Source organism: Giraffa tippelskirchi, chromosome 4, assembly GCF_054371585.1.
Source record: "Giraffa tippelskirchi isolate mGirTip1 chromosome 4, T2T-mGirTip1v1.2.pri, whole genome shotgun sequence".
Classification (NCBI taxonomy): Eukaryota; Metazoa; Chordata; class Mammalia; order Artiodactyla; family Giraffidae; genus Giraffa; species Giraffa tippelskirchi.
The window spans coordinates 8,864,201-8,882,822 of record NC_137278.1 but is presented as its reverse complement, the minus strand read 5'-3'; the positions used below and the strand labels follow the sequence as shown (position 1 = coordinate 8,882,822).

Genomic DNA, 18,622 nt, shown 5'->3' with positions numbered 1-18,622 from the left:
CCTGCTCACTAAAGGGGAGCAGATTCCCTCTCCCCTGGGTGCCGGGCCTCACTCTTCCTGGGCCCAGAGGCCAGCAGGTGCACCCACAGAGCCTCTCCTCCTGGACCCTGCCTGCTGTTCCCGGCAGACGCTGTAAGAACGCACGCTCCCTGCATCCTTTTATCTGCGTGGGGAGATGGTGACCTCGGAACCAGAGACAAGGGTGCAGGAGAGGGCTGGGCCGCAGAGGAAGAGGTCCTAGTTCTCCAGTCCCTAGAGGCCAGGCAGGTGCCGGGGGGAAGCCTTGCCCCACAGCCCTGAAACTTACAGGCTACAACCTTCAACTCACTTGCCCACCAGTCTCCCAACCCTAGTGACAAACTTGGCCTTGGCCAGGGAGACACATGGAACCAGATGCGAGCATGCGTGGCAGGGAGGCCCAGGCCAGTGACCCCCACCACCACCAGCACATACCCTTCCATTAGTCTGAGGCCACATCAGTCAGCCTGGAGGCCATGTGAACAGACAGACAGGATGGTTCTTGTTGTCTGGCTAAGGGGGCAGTCATGTGGCCCATCTTGTGAGTTTGTCTCCCCTAGTTGGGTCACATTCTTGGATATTTCAGCCTCGGGTCCCCAAGGCGCCCTTGGGCGATCCTCTGCAGTCCAGAGCTTGGACTGCACTTCCTGAAGTGTCCAGCCTTAAAGAGCAGGTGCGTTGGAGCCCCCAACGTCCTGGGGACCCTCTGGGCTGCTCTCTGTGGGAGTGGACCAGGTGTGGCCACCAGGGCCTGTTCCTGCTGGGCCTATGCAGTGAGGGTTCAAAGGTCACTTCCAAGCTTCGCTCACCTCCTGTCCCTCATCCAGCTCAGCCTCAACGAATCACAGGCTTGGGTGCTGGGGAGGGATGGGAAGAAATGGGAGCCCGGAAGTGGCCAGATCCTGGGCGGTGTAGGTCATTTCTTAGCCCTTAGAGGCCCCCAAAGACCCTCCCCTATCGTCAGGGCCCAGAATGAGGACCGAGTGGTGGTCCTGGCTCAGGGACCTCCGGGGAACCAGAGGCCAGAGTCACCAGGGAGGGGGCAAGTGTGCGACCCCCATCACATCCCCAACCTGCTGTTCTCTCACCTCGGGCGTCCTGGGAGTGGGACAAAGGTGAGTGAGCCCTGTATCACCTCTGCCTTCCCAAGGAGGGAGGGGGCGGCCCTGAAAGGCATTTTCAACGCAACGCATCGATGAATTGAAACGTAGGTGCTGTGGACATTGCCCCAGGCTAGCCTCGAGCCAACCTCAGGCTCCTCACAAAGGGAACGGGGAGCGAGATTGTTAGGCAGGCCTGCCGGGAAGGGGTAACAGCTGCTTCTCTGTGCCTGAGTAGAACAAGAGTATCAGCTCAGGAGTTAAACATTTTAAGTGAGGCTTTTAGAGAAAGCAGAGTGGATGACAGGGATGAACGTGTGGGTGTGTGTGTGTGTGAGAAAGTGCATGGGATCATTCATCTTGGTTATCTCTGCTGGTAGAGTTATTGACTGAGTTTCTTTCCTTTATTTTCTTTTTGTGTATTCTCCAAATTTTCTACAAGTGGTAAATGTTTCTCTTTCACCCAGGAAAAAGTAACATTTAACTTATTGAAACAGGACATAATCAGAAAGGCTTATGGGTCATCTTTTAAGGGGTAAAATAGGAAAGCACTTCACAAAGTTCATTACAAAATACTCAGCCTCCTGTCTCCTCTAGTCTGTGAGGAAGAGCCTTCTTATGGGACGAACTGGCCAAAATACAGGTGGTGGAAAGCCTGGGAGGCAGAGGGCTCCTTGGAGGAAGCCCCCTCTGGTGGGAGAGGGAAAGGGAGCAGGAGGGGAAAGTGCACCACCCCCCACCCTCCCAAACCCCCCCTTCTGGGGGAGGGGGAGGCTGAAGCAGGGGGATGGTCACAGCTCATGGCCAAGGTGGGAGACAGATTTGGTCTACACGCCAGGTGCACAGAGGGTCGGAAAGAGGACATGATGGCAAAGTCTAGCAGGGGGAATCGAGTCACACGGCGGGTTCAGGGGTGACTTCTGTAGAGGTGATGGTCCAGCAGAAGCCCAAGGACACCGAGTGAAAAGGACTAGAGTGGGCCCTTGAGGGCAGGGGTCGAGGGACCTGAGGAGGCTGCGAGGCCTGAGCCATGTCCCAGGAGGAGAGGTGGCCCAGCGATGCTGAGCATCCCTGAGTCTCTGCAGGAGCCGTGGGGTCCCCGATGAACCTGGTCTCTGGAGTTCTGGGTGTGTCTCTGCAGGGGGAGGTCATGGTGGCTTCCAGATGTTGTCAGCCACGCTGGGGGAAGGGAAGGCTGAGGTCAGGGCTGCTTGCGCTCTTGGTGACCTTGGGCATGTCTCTCAACCTCTCTGAGCCTTGGATTCCCCCAACTCTACAGGGAGGATGCTCACAGGAAGATCTGGGCACGTAGGTGCGGTTGTTCCAGTCAGGGAACTTACTTTGGGATGTGTATGAACTTCACTCGGTAGGAACCTCTTGCCAGCAAGCAAGTGATCCTGGAGTCTAAGACTGGGTAGGGTGAAGAGAGAGCCCCCCACGTGGCAGTTCAATCATCCTGGGATGGATGGACTGCAGTGAAGGCGGGTGTCCACCATGCCTGCCGGCCTCCAGGGTGACTGAACCATGGGGAAAGCACCTGTAAGAGGGGCTGTTGACACTTGGGCCCACAGGTGCTCTGGGGTGTAGAGGAGGTTCAATAATGCAGATTCTTCCCTGTGCTCTCTTTAGCCTCTGAAATCTTCCAGCATCCTCCAGGAGACCCCAGGAAAATTGAATCATGGCAGCAGAGCCCCAGGCCTGCCGCTTCCAAGGCAGAGCCTTTGAAAACACTCCTCTACCTCCTGGATAAGATCAGAGGACTCTGGCCGATGCCCTGGGATGGCCAGGGTTCGGGGGTGCCTCTTGGGCCCCAAACTCTGCCACGTGTTGGGAGAGGGAGGCAAGGTTCTGGGGACAATCCTGGAGGTGAGGGGTCCACTTCACCTGAAATGCAAACATAAGGGTGGTGTTTTCAGGATGACTCTCACCAAGGGCCTCGCTGCCCCACCCCCACCCTGCCCCATCCCCATGTGGCTGAGGCCCAGGAGCCCCCCAAGGCTCGTGTCCTTCACCTGCCCACCCCTCAGTCTGGTTTCCCAGGTCCATCCTGCTCTGTGCCTCCATCCTGCTGCTCTGCCTCGGGTAGCAGCCCAGCTGCGTGATGGGCCAAGCTTCTGATTTTGGTTCCCCCCAAAGACACCATCTCTTGCCTTGCTCTCAGCGTCAGTCTGGCAAGTAAGTCTCCACCCAGGAGCTCAGGGTCCTCTGGGAGAGAAGAACAGGCAGAGTCCCTGGCCTTTTGTTTGACCCTGTCCTTGGGCCCTGAGAGACAAGGGCTGGGCGCTGCCAGCTAGCTGCCACAGCTTCCTGGGTAGCTAAGAAATCTCTGCCCACGACCTCTGTGTCCAGCACCTACAGCCCCTCAGGGTCGGGACCTGCAAGGTGGGCAGGCCCCTCCTTCCATCTCGTGTTACTCTTCTCTATGCATATCTACTGTGCTCTCTGCTGTGTCTGCAGCCCAGATTTCTAGACCTCTCAGCTCACGCTGGGGACGCCTCTTAACTCCCAAATTTACATGTTAGAGCTTCACCAAGCTGTAGAATATGACTCTCAGAACCTGATTCCTCATTGCCAGAGATAAAACCTGATTGACCTGACTTGGATCAGGGGTTGTTCTATCCCCTTACTTAAGCATCCAGTACAAATACAGCTCTTAGGGACCCACTCAGTGGATCAGGGACACTGCCCAGAGAAGAATGTGACTCCCAGGCAGCAAAAGTCCTTGAACAAGAACTGCTGGAAGGGACATCCCAGGGCCCAGAGAACTCGGCCTGGGCAACAAGTGGGTGACCATGTGAGCCCCCGACACCGGGGTCGGGTGTGGGCTGAGCACGGGGCGGGGGCTGAAGAGCTGCTGTGGATGCCGGCCCATCCGGGCCTCCCCTGCCTGTCTGGGAGCTGCTGTTGGGTGCTCTTGGTCTCCCAGGCTGGTGCCCCCTCCTCAGGCTGGCACGGGCTTATGAAGGGCGGGGCTGGCCATGGCAGCATGGCCCGTGTACTGGTGACAGGTCTCTGGGGCTCAGCAGCTGATGGAGGAGGCGTGCAGGGAAGAGCAGGGAGGCAGTGGTGGGCTTCTAGCTGGTTTGCCCAAGCTCTGTTAGTGCCTCCTCGTGGAAAGAAAACCCCAGGGTCCAGGGGACACTGTGACTATCATCCAGGGAACACGAGATATCTCATGGTACCTGTGTGTTGGGGCTCAGCATCTCTGCTTGGTGAGAGTTGCAAAAAGCCTGCAGAGCAGAGAGCCTGCTGCAGGTTCCCTCCAGGGGGCTGACAGCTGGGGGACATGTGTGGCCCTTAGCATGGCTGAGCAGACTCAGGAAGGCAGCTTCCTGCCTGCAGATGAGGTTGAGTCATTAGGAAGTGGCCAGGACCAAGCTCTGGTCCAGTGGGCAAGGGTTTGCTGGTGCAGGTGGACACTGCTGATAAACAGCATCACCTGGACCCTTCCACAAGAACACTTGACCAGGGTCTCTGTGTATGTAAGATAGAAGAATTGGATAGGCAGTGTGCTACTTCTGCTAAGACAAGATTACTGAGGCCTCAGTGTGATTATTATCTAAGGCTCCTCCCTGCTCCCCATTCCTGGACCAGCAACAGGGACTCAGAGCTTTATGAAATTTAACCCCTGAGATACCTACCACCTAATGTGTATTGAGGGGAAGCTGCCTTTCAGACCTGTCTCAGCCACTCTGAATTCTCAGGATACTCTTGGTCCAGGCAGGCCCCTGGCTGCTTCCACCTCATTGGCACCTCCCATCTTTCTCTTCCCAGTGTTGTGACCTTGGGCAAGTTACTCCACCTCTCTAAGCCTCAGACTCCTTATCTATAAGGCGGGGATAAGAACAGAGCCTGCCCCACAGTGCTGTGATAAAATAGGATAATGACCCAGGACTGCTTAGCAGTCTGGTACCCATCATCCCCGTCATCACCATCATCCCATCATCTGATCATCCTCATCCTCGCCATCATCCCATCATCTTTATCCTCCTTTTCTTTATCTTCTTGAACACCCTTTGGGACTGAGGTTCTGCTCGGTTGCGAGCCCACGTCTTCCCCAGATCGAACTTCCCACGAGGAAGGTGGCCTACTGCAGGCCTCCACCCCACCAAGATCTGTCCCCAAGAGGGACCCATAGAATGGCCTTCCTGGGATGCATTCTGTTCAGCCACTTGTTCCCAGTGTGCTGCTGGAAAAGGTGTCTGTGATTCTAGAGTTGGGAGACCCTGTGTCAGTTGGAGAAGCCCCATGATTTCTGGAGTTCACCAAATACCACTGCCCACTCGTTTTGCATTTTCTGGTCCTAAACATTCAAATAACATTCAAATAACATTCTCAGAGCAGAGATGTGATCAGATGGTCTGGTTCCAGTGGCTGAAGATCCTGGCTCTTCTGTACTAGGCCTAGCCAGAGCCACCCCACCTGTCATAGCCCTCCTCCAGCCTGGCGAGGCTTGCCTTGGGAGGAAAGGCCAGCCACCACCCTGCTTCTTGTCTCCTAAAAGCTGACCTTGGCAAAAAGTCACTATTCCACTGCCCTTCAAGGCCAGGGTCATTCCCCAGGCTCCAGGCAGAGTGGGCTCTGACCCCCACCCCCACCCCTGCCCCCCGACTTGGAGAAGCTTGACTGACAGGGCCCCTCGGCTTCCTGTGGGAAAGACATCCTCCCTTTGTGAGCACGTGTGTCCCCGTCCCTAATGACAGGCCAGTAGGTGGCTTCCCCTCCTGGAGCCCCAGTTTCCCCATCTAAGACAGGGTGAGAATGGTGCCCTCAGCCATCTCATGGTAAGCAGGCGATCAATGGCAGCTGCTGTTAAGTGCCAGGCAGCCCGAACCACCAGGAGAAAACTCTTATCGGGGGACCCAATGGACCTGGGAGGTGGCTCCACCCCAGGAGACCCAGGGGCTAAGGATCTGTGGTCATCCGGCCTCACAGACGCTGACAGAGCCTGTTTACTGTGCTCTGAGGCAGAAACCTGCAAGAAGTGGTGCCTCTGAGAACAGAAGGCCAGGGAGCCACCCACAGGGTGCTGGCTCCAAACACGGACCCAGTCCTCCTGGCAAACTCCTCCAAATGTGACAGCTCAACCTGGCTCCCACCCTAAAAAGTGTAGAAGGAGCCTGGAGAGTCAGTCAGACCTGGGTTCAAACCCTGGCTTTGAATATGCCTCGGTTCAGTGTCTTCAGATAACTGAGCCTCGGGTCCCTGTTCAGCTATGCTAAAACAAAGCTCCTGTGAGATAATCAATGGCCTGATGCACAGGAGCAGTCACTCACTAGTGACTCTCCCATGAGTCAACCCAGTGACCCCCGGCGTCCCTGCACATCCTGCCAGTCCACTGCACTCTGGGGCACCTCACTCCTTCAGGAAGAACAGGAGGAAAGGCTGCTTAGAAGTCTAGACTGGTTGGACGATGCAGGTCTTAAAGTAGAAAGAAAAGTGAAGTCGCTCAGTCGTGTCCAACTCTTTGCGACTCCATGGACTGTAGCCTTGGGCTCCTCCGTCCACGGGAGGACAGAGGTCTTAAAGCTCTCTATCAATAGTCAGTCCTGCCAGTCACGGATTGTCTCACAAAAAGAGAGAGAAGGCAGCAGCATCGACCACTACATGGCCCTGTCTTGGAACAGTTCACTGTCGTCACACATTTTCCTGGGATGCCGGGAGCAAAGATTCATGAGAAGAAGGGTAGAGAAGGAGGGGCCAGAGGATCCAGCTCAGCGAAAGGAGGCTCCATACTCAACTCCAGAGGGACAGCGGCTCAGAGCAGGAACGCACATCAAACCAGGAAGCATCCTCTGGGCACAGGAGTGTCGCTGCAGAAAAGTTCACTGTCAGACCCTGCCCTGCCTCAGAAGGGATCCCGGCCATGGCTGGGAGAGAGGCAAGCCTGGAGGCAGTCTCTAAGCCCCTGTGCAGCCTGCTCAAGCACAGGGCTGTGACATGCCGTGGTGTCACACCCAGTTGTGAAGAAAGAGGAGGCAGTCTAGCCTGTGGGCCAGGGGTTGAGGGTGCCAAGGCCTCTGAGCTCATGGTGGGGGCGAGGTGGGCCTGTGACCATCACATCATGAGGGTTGGCTGGGGAAAGGGCAGAGACTCGTTAGACACTTGAGGACTTGGGGGACCAAGCACGTGCTGCAGCTCTGTGTCACCTACAGAGGAGTGGCTGATGGACGAGAAGGACAGGGTCCCAGGGCAGTCAACCTGGATGACCATCCGGCTCCCACCAACCTTGAACTTGGGTCTCTGGACAACAAACCCAAGATTGTATCAAGAACTGTTCCTTTTTGAGCAGAGGATAGAGGGGCAGGGAGCAACGCAGCCACCCCTCAGAGAAACCTGAGCTCAGAGATGGTGTGATGCACCTGCTGTGATGAATGAGGACATCCCCACACCACCCCAGGTGTCCAGTGCCACAGGGCAACGTGCAGGAACCTGGGACTGACAGTGGACAATAGAGGGAATAGTTGAAAAGAGAGTGCGGCCCTTGACTGGCTTTATAAATTGAGTTGCATCATTGTTTGGCCAATGGAGGGCTATAGCCCAAGGACAGACTATGCTGTGGGCTTCCCTGGTGGCTCAGTGGTAAACAACCTACCCGCCAAGCAGGAAAAGGGGGTTCGATCCCTGGGTCGGGACGATCCCCTGGAGAAGGGAATGGCAACCACTCCAATATTTTTGCCTGGAAAATCCCACGGACAGAGGACCCTGGTGGGCTACAGTCCACGGGGTCACAGAGTCAGACACAACTTAGCAACTAAACAGCAGCAGCAGCAGCAGACCATACTGCAGAGGTGGGGAGAAGGTTGAGGACCAAGTAGACATAGGAAGTCATTCTGCTAAGAAAGGAAAGGATAAAGAGAAAAAGATGGAAGCCTTACCCCCAAATAGGTTAAGCTGCCTGCCTGCCCTGGATCTTACACCTTCCCCTGGAAAGGCTCACTGCAGGGGAACTACCGGTGAGAAAGAGGCCAGATGGGAGCCCACGGAGGGGTCTGGAGCACCAACTCTTAGACCCTGAAACAGGTCACTGAGCAGGTTTGCAGGGGACCGTCTAGGGCCAGCAAGGAGCCTGTCTGATGGAAAAGACGCAGCAAACGAAGGAATTCAGTAGCACCTGGTGGATACTGATGCTACACATGCCCCGCCACCTCTGCCCTGGGCCAACATGGAAGACAGCCCACGAGTCTGTGTCCATGAGTGTACACTTTTCATTGGATTGTCCATGGAATATTGGGAATATTTACAGGCACGACTGAGTGACTTTCACGCTCACTCGCTCACTCACAGTGTTTTCTCTCAACCTCCCACTGGGATTAGGGATGTGCCCACATTTTAGTCATCCCCTTGTCACTGGAAGAAAGCTGAACATTTAAGGCTGAGGAAGCACTTACCTGGAGACTTGGGGACCCACCCTGATGGAGGCTTCAGGGGTGTTGTGCTCCAGGTATACCCCGGATGTGTTGCAGTGTGAACGAGGAGGCCAGGGGAAGAGTTGGGGCTGAGGTTTCCAGAGCTCACGACCACACGGTCTGAGATGCCCTCACCTCCTCCACGAGGGGCTCATCTTCCCAGGCTGTTGCTAAAACTCAGCCCTTTTCCTCTGAAGCAGGGGACGTCTCTATGCCACGCTGGGGCCCAACTGGCGCGTTCCGGTCCGGAATTCTCCCAGAACCCGGAGCTGCGTCTACAGGTACTCATTTATTCATGTGATCATTTACTCGACAAGTAGTTCCAGGGCGCTTGCTGGGCGCCAGGCACTGTGTTCGAGGCTGCCGACGAGACGGACACAGCCTCTGCCTCGGTCCATGGGGCTGAGACAGGAATGGAATAGAAAATCACAGGTGCCGCTAGTCCAGAGAGGAGGCCGACCTGGAGAAAAGACCGGAAGAGTGATAGGAACTAGCCAGATAAAGGGAAGGGAGGCGTCGGGGTAAAAAGAGGACCCACAGCCCAGGGACAGCCCATGGGGCCGGGAGGCAGGAGGAGCAGGGTGATTCCGGGAGTGAAGGAGAGTCCAAGTTGTAAGAAGTGAGAGACGGGAGAGGGCGCCGGGTGAGGCCAGAGAGGTGGACCAGAGCCAGGACAAGCAGACGGTGAGAAGGGTAGTCTCAGACCCTTGGAGGGGTTGCATGGGGGAGGGGGATGGAAGGGGTGAGGGATGGAGAGGGGAAGGAGTGGCAGGACCCAGGTCATCCTGGATGCAGTGTGCAGAGCGCATGGGAGGAAGGCAAGAATGGACGCAGGGAGGCCAGAGGAAAGGGTCAGGCAGTTGCTCAAAGGATGACCAAGTTCTGCCGTAAGGTGGGGGGTGGGGTGGCTGAGCTGGGTAATCGGGCATATTTAGGGCATGGGATCAGTGATTCTGGGATGCCGAGGGAAAGCAGCTCAGCTTCGGTGCAGCGTTGAAGGAGGTGCCTTCCAGGGAGCTGAAGCCAGGGCTTAGGAGGGAGGCCTGGGCTGGCACTGCACTGGGACTCCTCACCTGCAGGTGGCGCCCGAATACCCGTGGCAGAGGGGGAGAGAGGAGCCCTGAGGCAAAGGTGCAGGGCATGGAGGTTTGGGGTCCCACCCCCACCCCACCCTCTTCTTACTCCACCCGCTTCCCACTCCACCCGCTTCCCTCCTGCTTCCTCACTGCTCCTCCCAAGCTCCTGCCAACAGAAGGAGGAGAGGGTGCTGCACGGTCCCAAGATCCGCAGAAGGAGAGGAAGCAGGATACGGTGGGGGTGATGCTAGGAGCTGGGGTACGGGGAGCGAGCGTGGTCCCCAAGCCTAGAACTGCTCAGCGCTCAGAAAGACAAGGGAGAGGCATGTTCTGAGCTGTGGGCGAGCTCAGAGCTGTCTTCCTTCAGGCTCTCTGTGGCCTCAGCACCCTCCCTCCCAGGCCTGGCCCAGCACAATTCTTGGTCTGTGGTGGCATCCTGGACCTGGCAGTGTGGGGGGGGCCCGTGGGCCCCATGGGTGAGAGGGTGCCGGACCCCAGCTCCTCTGGGTGATGTCTGACCCTTGTTCTCCCTGCACCTAGCCCCACCGGCCCATGCATCTGTACACTGGGAAGCTCTGCCGCGGCCCCCACCATGGAGGGGCCTCTGAGAAGGAAAACTCTGCTCAAGGAGGGACGGAAGCCCGCGGTGAGTGCAGAGGTGGCAGGGAGGGCATGGGTTCCATAGACCAGCCAACCAGGGTCCCAGCCCTGGCCACGCCACAGGGTGGGCAGGGCCTTGGTTTCCACATCTGTAAATTGGGATAAAATAGTCCCTACCTCCTGGAGGACTGAGCAGGAAGGTCACGTGTGTGGCCCTGCACAGAGTGAGCAGGCGGTGGATGTCGCCATGTGATTATCCTGAGGGCAGGTGGAGGCCTGGAGGCCCCAGGAGTCAGGGTGGATGCTGCGCCTGAGACGGTCAGCACGGCCTGGGCAGTATCACCAATGCAGATCCCCTCCCTGCTCAGCAGCATCATGAAACGTGTGGTGGAAAGGACAGGGACCAGGAATCGAGAGGCCTCTCAGGCTCCATCACTAGCTGCCAGGTCACCCCGTGCCGAACCCAGAGGTCCCTGGCTCCATGACCCCTCAGCCCCTTGCAAAGGCCTCTGTTCGTTCTTTGGGACAGCCATAACTGGCTGCCCGCAAACCCGCCTGTGAGCTGCGTCTCCAGGCAGCGTCTGCCGGTGTCCGCTCTGGCCTTCCTCTCCCGCTCCGGCTGCTGCTTGCCCCTGTCCACTGCCCACAAGGCCACTTGGAGACGCCCCCTCCCACCGATGCCCATCGTGAAGATGCCAGGCCCCTAGTCCAGAGGCCGGTCTAAAAGCTCCCCATCTTTAGGTGCCAGGAGGTTCTCGGGTGAGGAGAAGCATCTTCACCCCAGCCCTGGGCCACACTCTGTCCCTGGGACTCAGTGTCACGCAGCATCCTGCGACATGAGGCCCTGTATCTGGTCTGCTGTACAGACCTGCTTGCCACCCTTCTGTACCTACATCCAGGCCCCAGTCATCCTGAAACCAGAGCGAGACAATATACTAAAAGCACTGTTGTCCCAAGTGCTGGTTGGCCCACTGGTAAAGCAATGAAGTCAGTCCAGGGGTCATGACCTATAGTTTTGAATAGAATAGACTGGAAGATGCTGGAGTTTCTTACACATAATGAAGATGAGTATGGTTTTATGAAGCTTCTTTTGGTTCAACACACACCACCATGCTTGTGTGCTGTACACACCTGGCGAGGGTGTCATCAAAAAGGTCTGAAAGCCGCTGCTTTCATCATCTGAGATGATGCAGCACCCCCGCCCCTACCAGCATGAAGAGGAGCCCCCCAGGCTGTGATGCAGGGCCGTCTGCTGAACCCCTGTCCTTCCGCGATGGGATATTTGCTTCGCATTTGCAGGACTGGCTTTTCCAAACCAATGAGTGGAGCCCCAAACCGGAGATTCCAGGCCTTATGCCTAGAGAAACAAAAGCTACACCAGCAGTTTGGCCCTGCCGGGCATCACCCCTTCTAGCCATAAATGCTTTCGAGGTGCTGCCATTTGCTCTCAGCCAAGAGTGCCCATCACAGACATTCCAATTCTTCCAAGCTGTGGTTTCCACTTGTCCATTTTTTTCAATCCCCGGGACGTTCTTGGGTTCAGGTCACCCGAACTCATAGAAGTTATGCCTTGGCACTAAACATGGTGGGAAAAGGAAAGGCTCTGGGAGGAAAGGAGCCAGGGAGGGGAGGGAGGGCTGGAGCTGATGATCTGCTGAGGAGTCTCGCTGGCTGCTCGGGGCCCTGGAGGAGTGGCACCAAGGGGTGCAGGGCAGGGAAGAGAGGAGACCTACGCTGGCCCCGCTCAGAAGAAGGGGCCGCCCTTCCACCCATGTGCCTGAGTCTCTAATCAGGCAGCCCAGGGACTGCACCCCTGCCACTTGCAACATTGTCACTCTGCCTCCCCTTCCTCCCTAGTTGTCTTCATGGACCAGGTACTGGGTCATACTCTCAGGATCCACCCTCCTGTACTACGGAGCCAAGTCCTTGCGGGGCACAGACAGAAAACACGTATGTTCCATGAAAGAACTCCCTGTGCTGGGCCCTCATGTAGTGTGAACTCCTGGAGGTGTGGGGGGAAGGTAGGGAAAGGTGGTGGGGTGGGAGGGAAGCTTGCCTGGCCCAGGTGGGCTTTCCTAGGGGAGTGGAGGGCATGGGCCTCCCGGCTATGCTGTTGTTCCCCTGCAGTATAAATCCACACCTGGCAAGAAGGTCTCTGTTGTGGGCTGGATGGTGCAGCTGCCTGATGACCCTGAGCACCCGGACATCTTCCAGCTGAATAACCCCGACAAAGGTAGGCGGCAGGCCAGAGCTGGTGGCTGTAGCCTCTCTCTGCCCTGTTCCTTCTGCGGCTAAATGTGCATTTTGAAACAGTAGGGACTTCTGAGGCTGCTGCTTTCCCTTCACTTTAGATTCTGATGTTCACAGGGTCCCCTCATTAGTCCATAAAAGTTGCTTAGACTGTGGTGGGCGTGTCCACGGAGCAGTGTGCGTGGCTGTCGGAATCCTTTTCACCAATGGCTGCTGGGGCCCTTCTCCCCTGGAGCTGTGACTTCAGGGTCTTGGAATAAATAGCATCGTGCGGGATGAGGCAGTGACTTTGAAGCTAGAGGAGTGTTTTATCTTATGCATTTGAAACATTATTCTGAGAAGGATCCACAGGCTTCACCAGAGCCCAAGACACCATGGCGGGAAAAATGGTTGAGAGCCCTGGTCCAGAGAGATGCGGGTGAAGGGGCGCACAGGAACCTCCTACTCCACATGCCCCCAGCTCATCTTGGGCTGCTCCTGACCTTCCCTAGGGTAGTCACCCAAGTTCACGCTTATCTTCACACCACAGGCAGACCCTCCCGTGTGACCTTCCTCTTAACCAGTGGCCTTTCTACCACCAGGCAATGTTTACAAGTTCCAGACTGGCTCCCGGTTCCATGCAATCCTGTGGCACAAGCATTTGGATGATGCATGTAAAAGCAACAGGCCTCAGGTAAAGTCACTAAAGTCCTGCTTGTCACTTGAAATACCCTCTCCCACCCTCGGGGCCAAGGGTCCACAGAAAACACACTTTCCTTCTTCCCCCAGAGACTATCAGCTAGGCTCCCAGGGACTCTCTTTTGATCAGCTTTCCCCCATGAGACAGGGCACCTCCCACCCAGCTTAGAACTAAGCCCAACTTCAGACTAGAACTTTGAACCTGTCTCTCGTCTTTCCCACTAAAAGAAACACCACAGAAACATCCCATCAGAGACAGGTGGCAGGTGGGGTACGCCCCAAGGGTCAGGCTACAGCATCTATTGAGGTTATCCCCCTGAAAGTTGATTTTTGGGCATCCTCCAACCTGACCAAAGTGCATCCCTTCCCCCCACAACCCTTAGGAATAAGGATAATTGCTAACTTCTTGAGAGCCAACCATGGCTGTTGGTGAGTGGGGCTCCCCACTCCTTGGCATGTTTGAACCAATGGGACTGCTGGTTTGCCAGGCCCTGGCTTGAGGCTCACTCCCACCCCCATGCCACCCTTCCCAGGACCAGGCTTGAGGCGAGATGCTTTAGGTGCAGGAATTGGCCGATTCTTCCCAACATCCCTGTGGGGTAGGTTCCCGAATTGTCCCCGTTTTATGCTGAGGTCACTGAGGCTCACAAACTGGTGGACCCTGGTTTAAGGCCCCCTGGTGAGTGAGGTCTCATGCCCTCCTGCCTGACACCAGAGTCTAGACCTGCCACCCCGGAGCTCTTCCACCGCAGGCATCCCCAGGGCCCCTGACTTGCTCCCCTATTGAGCTAGAGGCCTGGAAGCAGAGATTCCACTGTCCAGGCTTGTGAGAGAGGTGGCCACCCAGCCCTCACGCCAGCCCAGGCAGTGTGTGGGCTGTTGGGACCAGAACTAAGGCTCCCAGCCCTGAACTTCCCTGACCTGTCCCCAGGATGAGCTGGAAGAGGGTGGGGGCGGGGGAGCTGGGTCCCTCTCCTCTGTCTAGAGAGCGAGCATCGGGGCTGGACTAGAGGGAGGCAGCTTTGAGGAGGAGGATGGTGGTGCCGAGGCCACGCCAGACGTGTGGGGCCGGGAGGGCCGGGGCTTCCGTGGTGCTGGTTGCAGCTCAGTCACAGACTTCTCGGCCCCCAGGATGGTTCTCGCGAAGCAGAGGGAGGTCTCTAGTGGCATGTCCCGTGATTCTGTGCTCAGTGTGGGCCCATTCAGGATTTTCATCTGTAACACTGAAGTGGACATGTATGACAAGCTGATCAAATTAGACATGATAAGAAGCTCGACGGCAGAATTAGCAGAAAGTCCTCGACAAACTAAACAGGAAGGCAAGACCGACACAGGGATAAACTTGAGGCCCCACAGGGAAGCTCAAGATAAATTGCATTTGAGTCCCTCCACTCACTTGCTAAGAATTTGTCCCTGGGCACATGCTCACACATACACACACAGGCTTGTGGTGAGAGTGTTCACTGCAGCATTGTCCTTAATAGAAAGAAAGAAAAGCCACAGAAACCTTGCTGACCCTTAGTACGTCCCTACTGTGCAGCCCTTAATGTGTGTGTGATCACCTAAAAGGTGCTGCAAGTCACAAGTGAGAAAGCTTACAAGTAAAAACACGTCAGGACGATCTCATTTGTATTAAAGCACTCATGCATCTTTATCATATGCGTGGTGGTGCACGTAACATTTGTGAAATAGCATACAGGAGACTACAGTTCTGAGGTTTCCAGAGCATGTTTTTCTTGTTAAGCAAATGTAACTGCCCATCCCTGTGATGAGGACACCAGGGTCCTGGGTTGACAGTCACCTCAAGGTGATGAACAAGGTACCGCCTCAGGCCACCTTAGGAGAGGAAGAGCCTCCTGCCCTCCTCTGCTCTGGTCACGTGGTGCCTGCCTGGGGCCCCTCCTTGGCTCTGAGGGCACGGCGCCTGGAGCTCACCTTTACCCAGGTGGCCCCAAGGAGTGACAAGAACTGAAGCCCTGAAGTGGGCCACACAGACGGTAGGGCGGAGAGAGAGGCGGGCCCTTGCTTGGTGTCTGCCCCACGAAGACAGTCGTGGCACTGGGGGGATGGGCAATCAGGAGCGGAATGGTTGCCCTGAACAAGAGCCTGTGTCCCCATCTGGGGGGTTGGGGGGGGCGGCCTGAGGGAGGCAGCAGCCCCGCAGCAGGTAGCAGGGACCTGGGTCAAACCCACTTAGCAGGAGAGGTGTTTGGTCAGAAGGACAAATGGATTAAATACCATGTCTGGCAAATGCGGTCTTACCACAGCAAGGTTTTGCAACCTTGAATTATTTTTGTCCAGTTTTTAGACCTAAGGGAGAAGGTCTTCTATTTTTTATACTTCTTATCTCTAATTTACTTTCAACCAAATATTCCCGCTCTCTGCCATATGTAATAATAAAAAAATGGCAACAACTAAATATTCCACAGCAGGGGATTACTGAGACAAGCCACAGTACCTGCCTGCGATGGCATACAAAGGGGCTGCAGAGAAGGGTGATACAGAAATGCATCTCCTCCCATTGAAACTCTCAGTGCCTGAGATGACTTTTTTGTGGAATTTCATTTCTTAAAATCATCTGTGCTAATAGGGAATACATGCGTGCGTATGTGTCCTAAGTTGCCTCAGTCGTGTCCAACTCTTTGTGACCCCATGGACTGTAGCCCGCCAGGCTCCTCTGTCCATGGGATTCTCCAGGCAAGAATACTGGAATGGGTTGCCATGCCCTCCTCCAGGGGGTCTTCCCTACCCAGGGATTGAACCCTCATCCACATCTCCTGCATTGCAGGTGGATTCTTTATCACGGAGCCACTGGGGAAGCCCAATAGCGAGTACACTTAAACTTACTGATAGCATGTATCTAAGGTGTAAACCACAGCAATAAAGCAAATAACCATGTGCCCCAACCCAGCCTAATGGCAAGACTTCCCCGGGCCTCAGAACACCTCCCTCCCAGGGGTATCTTCCTAATTCTGTCTCTCTCCCACCCACTTGCACCCCATAACCGCATTCATGATTTGTTTACTGTTCCTTTAAAGCATTAACACACGTATTTGATTTCTTAATGTGTTATCTTAGGTACACTTTTAATTTTTTTTAATGTTCACTATTTATTTATTTATGTATTCATTCATTCATTTATTTATTTGGTTGCAGCACATGGGATCTTTCATTGCCATGCACAGACTCTCTAGTTGTGGTGCGTGGGCTCAGTAGTTGCAGTGCACAGGCTTAGCTGCCTTGCAGCCTGTGAGATCTTAGTTCCTCGACCAGGGATAGAGCCCATGTCCCCTGCATTGCAAGGTGGATTCTTAACCACTGGACCACCAGGGAAGTCCCTGGGGTACATTTTTTAAAAAGCTTCTTTTAAAAACACAGAACCATTACTGCATAGCTTCTTCTATGACTTGCTTATCTCCTACAGTATGTTCCTAGGATTCCTCTGTGTCAGTGTGTGTAGCTGTGATTCATTTGTTTGTAATTTTTTTAATCAGTTCTCCTGTCTGTGATCCCAAGAATGATTTCCTGCTTCTTGCTATTTTGAACAGTGCTGCCATGACCATTCTTATAACTGTCTCCTGGTGCAAGGAGATGCATTTTTTCCAATTCATCATTTTGACCAAATTGACACCAAGATGGATTTGTTTTTGATGAAATTGCTTCTCATCAAATTTCCTGGAACCCCACGGCCATGCTGGCGAGGAGGCCTGGGGCTGGGGGCATGTCAGCAGCTTTGAAGGGAAGGAGAAGCACCCTGATCTTGGAGCTGGCGATCCCCCAGTAAAGGGAGCTGGGATCTGGTCCTGGGGACACAGTGTGGGAAGGTCTCAGGGTTCCTGACATCCCCAAACTTCCTCCTTCTTCTTGTGCTTCTACTTGCCAACTCCTACCATCCGCTAACCACCCCTCTCCTTTCCAGAGGCATGGGCTTACCGTACAGGCTTGGTCACCTCTTCCTGCAAATGCACTTGTGCTTTGACCCGAGGATAGTGGTTGAGAGCGTGGGTGCTGATGTCACAGCCCTGTCACTCACCCGCTGTGTCCTTCACCTCCCTAAGCCTCAGTTTCCTCATCTTTATAATGGGAATAATTCCAGTACCTGCCTCCTGGAGTTGTGGGGAATCAGGACACAATACCGATGGGGTCCTCAGAGCCCTTCCTGGCACATGGTGGCCCCTTAACACATGGCTGCTGTTACTATTGCCATGTCCTCTCCCCATCCCCACCCACTCATTCACAGACTGACTGGGAGAGGCCTGAACCCTTCCCTTAGGGACCACCCCTCCACCCTGCCAGCCCCATCCCCTTCCAAAAGGTGGGAACTTTAACAAGAGACCAAGCTTTCTCTTCTAGGTACCTGCAAACCTTATGTCATTTGAATAAGTCTCTGCAGGACTTGGCGTGACTTCGGAGGCCTCTGGGAGCCCGGCCTGGGACTGGTGGCCAAGCGCACATCGGGGGCACAGGCCATTGGCGGGGTGCTGGGAAACTCAGACCTGGACTTGAGGGGACATGGCCTCACAGTCCGGAGGGCTCCGCCGGTGTGGGCTCCACCCGCCGATCCCCAGCCATCCTCATGTCCCCCATTCTGCAGCACCACCTCGCGGGGCCTCGATCGGTCCTCAGACTGTACACCCTGCCTGCCCGCCCGCCCAGCCTGGGCCTGCGTCTGTCCACCAGCTGCTGCTGCGACCGGAAAGCACCCGGCCCACGTTGGGTGCCCAGGGCTTTCTCCTGCACAAAGAGTGGATGGTGATCCCCGTGTGAGGGCCAGAGGGACGAGACAGGCTGGGGACTGGCGCTTTTCACCCCAGCGCGTGGGATCGCTCACCCACAGGGCTGCCTCAGATTTTGTACACCCGAAGCGTCCTCTGCGTGTGCGTGCCGTGTCTGTGTGCGTGCAAGCGAGCGAGCGTGGACTCTCCGAGAAACATGCATTTTGGCACAAGACTCGTGACATCACACACTTCATCCTCTTTGAGGCCCTGCTTTCACCTTAAGCGACAGACTCATCCACTGAGGAAGGTCAGAGTGAGAGCCCAGATTCCTCCTGTGTTAAGGGTCCCTCGCATTCTTTTACTGTAAACAAACAATGCCTTAAATTGTGTCTTGTTTTCTGTTCCTATGGGTGCTATTCATCCGGAAGGCCTGCTCCCTGGGCCCCTGGGGCCCTTCCAGGCCTTGTTGCCGTCTGCTCTTCTGAGATAGGACCCGGCTTCGGAACCACGGACTAGGCCGGCCGCTGGCCTGCTTGCTTCCTCCCAGCCCTCTCCCGCAGGGTCTGAAGACGCCCCCCACCCCCTTTCTCCTCCCCCCGCCCCCTACCCTACCCTGTGCCAGCATGGGAGCCGCTTTCTGCCAGCTTCTCAAGGCCAACTGTGTGCGGTGCCCTGACCCGCTGAACGGAAGATACTCTGCACCAACCTCTCCCCACAGGGCCAGGCTTTTGCTTCCCCCCCCTTCTCATCTCTTTGCCTCCACTGCCAGGGCA

General features: G+C 55.7%; 1 protein-coding gene across 21 annotated transcripts in view; it reads left to right on the top strand.

Moving 5' to 3' along the window:
• The window catches only part of RALGPS1 (Ral GEF with PH domain and SH3 binding motif 1), a 295,428-nt gene extending 277,195 nt beyond the window's left edge, over window positions 1-18,233 (top strand). For 11 of the 21 annotated variants that reach the window (XM_081587226.1, XM_081587216.1, XM_081587210.1 and 8 more), the window contains 6 exons: window positions 8,725-8,808; window positions 10,144-10,249; window positions 12,061-12,153; window positions 12,331-12,436; window positions 13,035-13,126; window positions 17,485-18,233. In XM_081587226.1, the coding sequence (XP_081443352.1) occupies window positions 8,725-8,808; window positions 10,144-10,249; window positions 12,061-12,153; window positions 12,331-12,436; window positions 13,035-13,126; window positions 17,485-17,514 (511 nt within the window). In that variant the 3' untranslated portion in view covers window positions 17,515-18,233. The remainder of the gene's footprint in view (window positions 1-8,724; window positions 8,809-10,143; window positions 10,250-12,060; window positions 12,154-12,330; window positions 12,437-13,034; window positions 13,127-17,484) is intronic. The other 10 variants (XM_081587230.1, XM_081587219.1, XM_081587227.1 and 7 more) reach the window with 1 other exon arrangement.
• The last annotated feature ends 389 nt before the right edge of the window (window positions 18,234-18,622 follow it).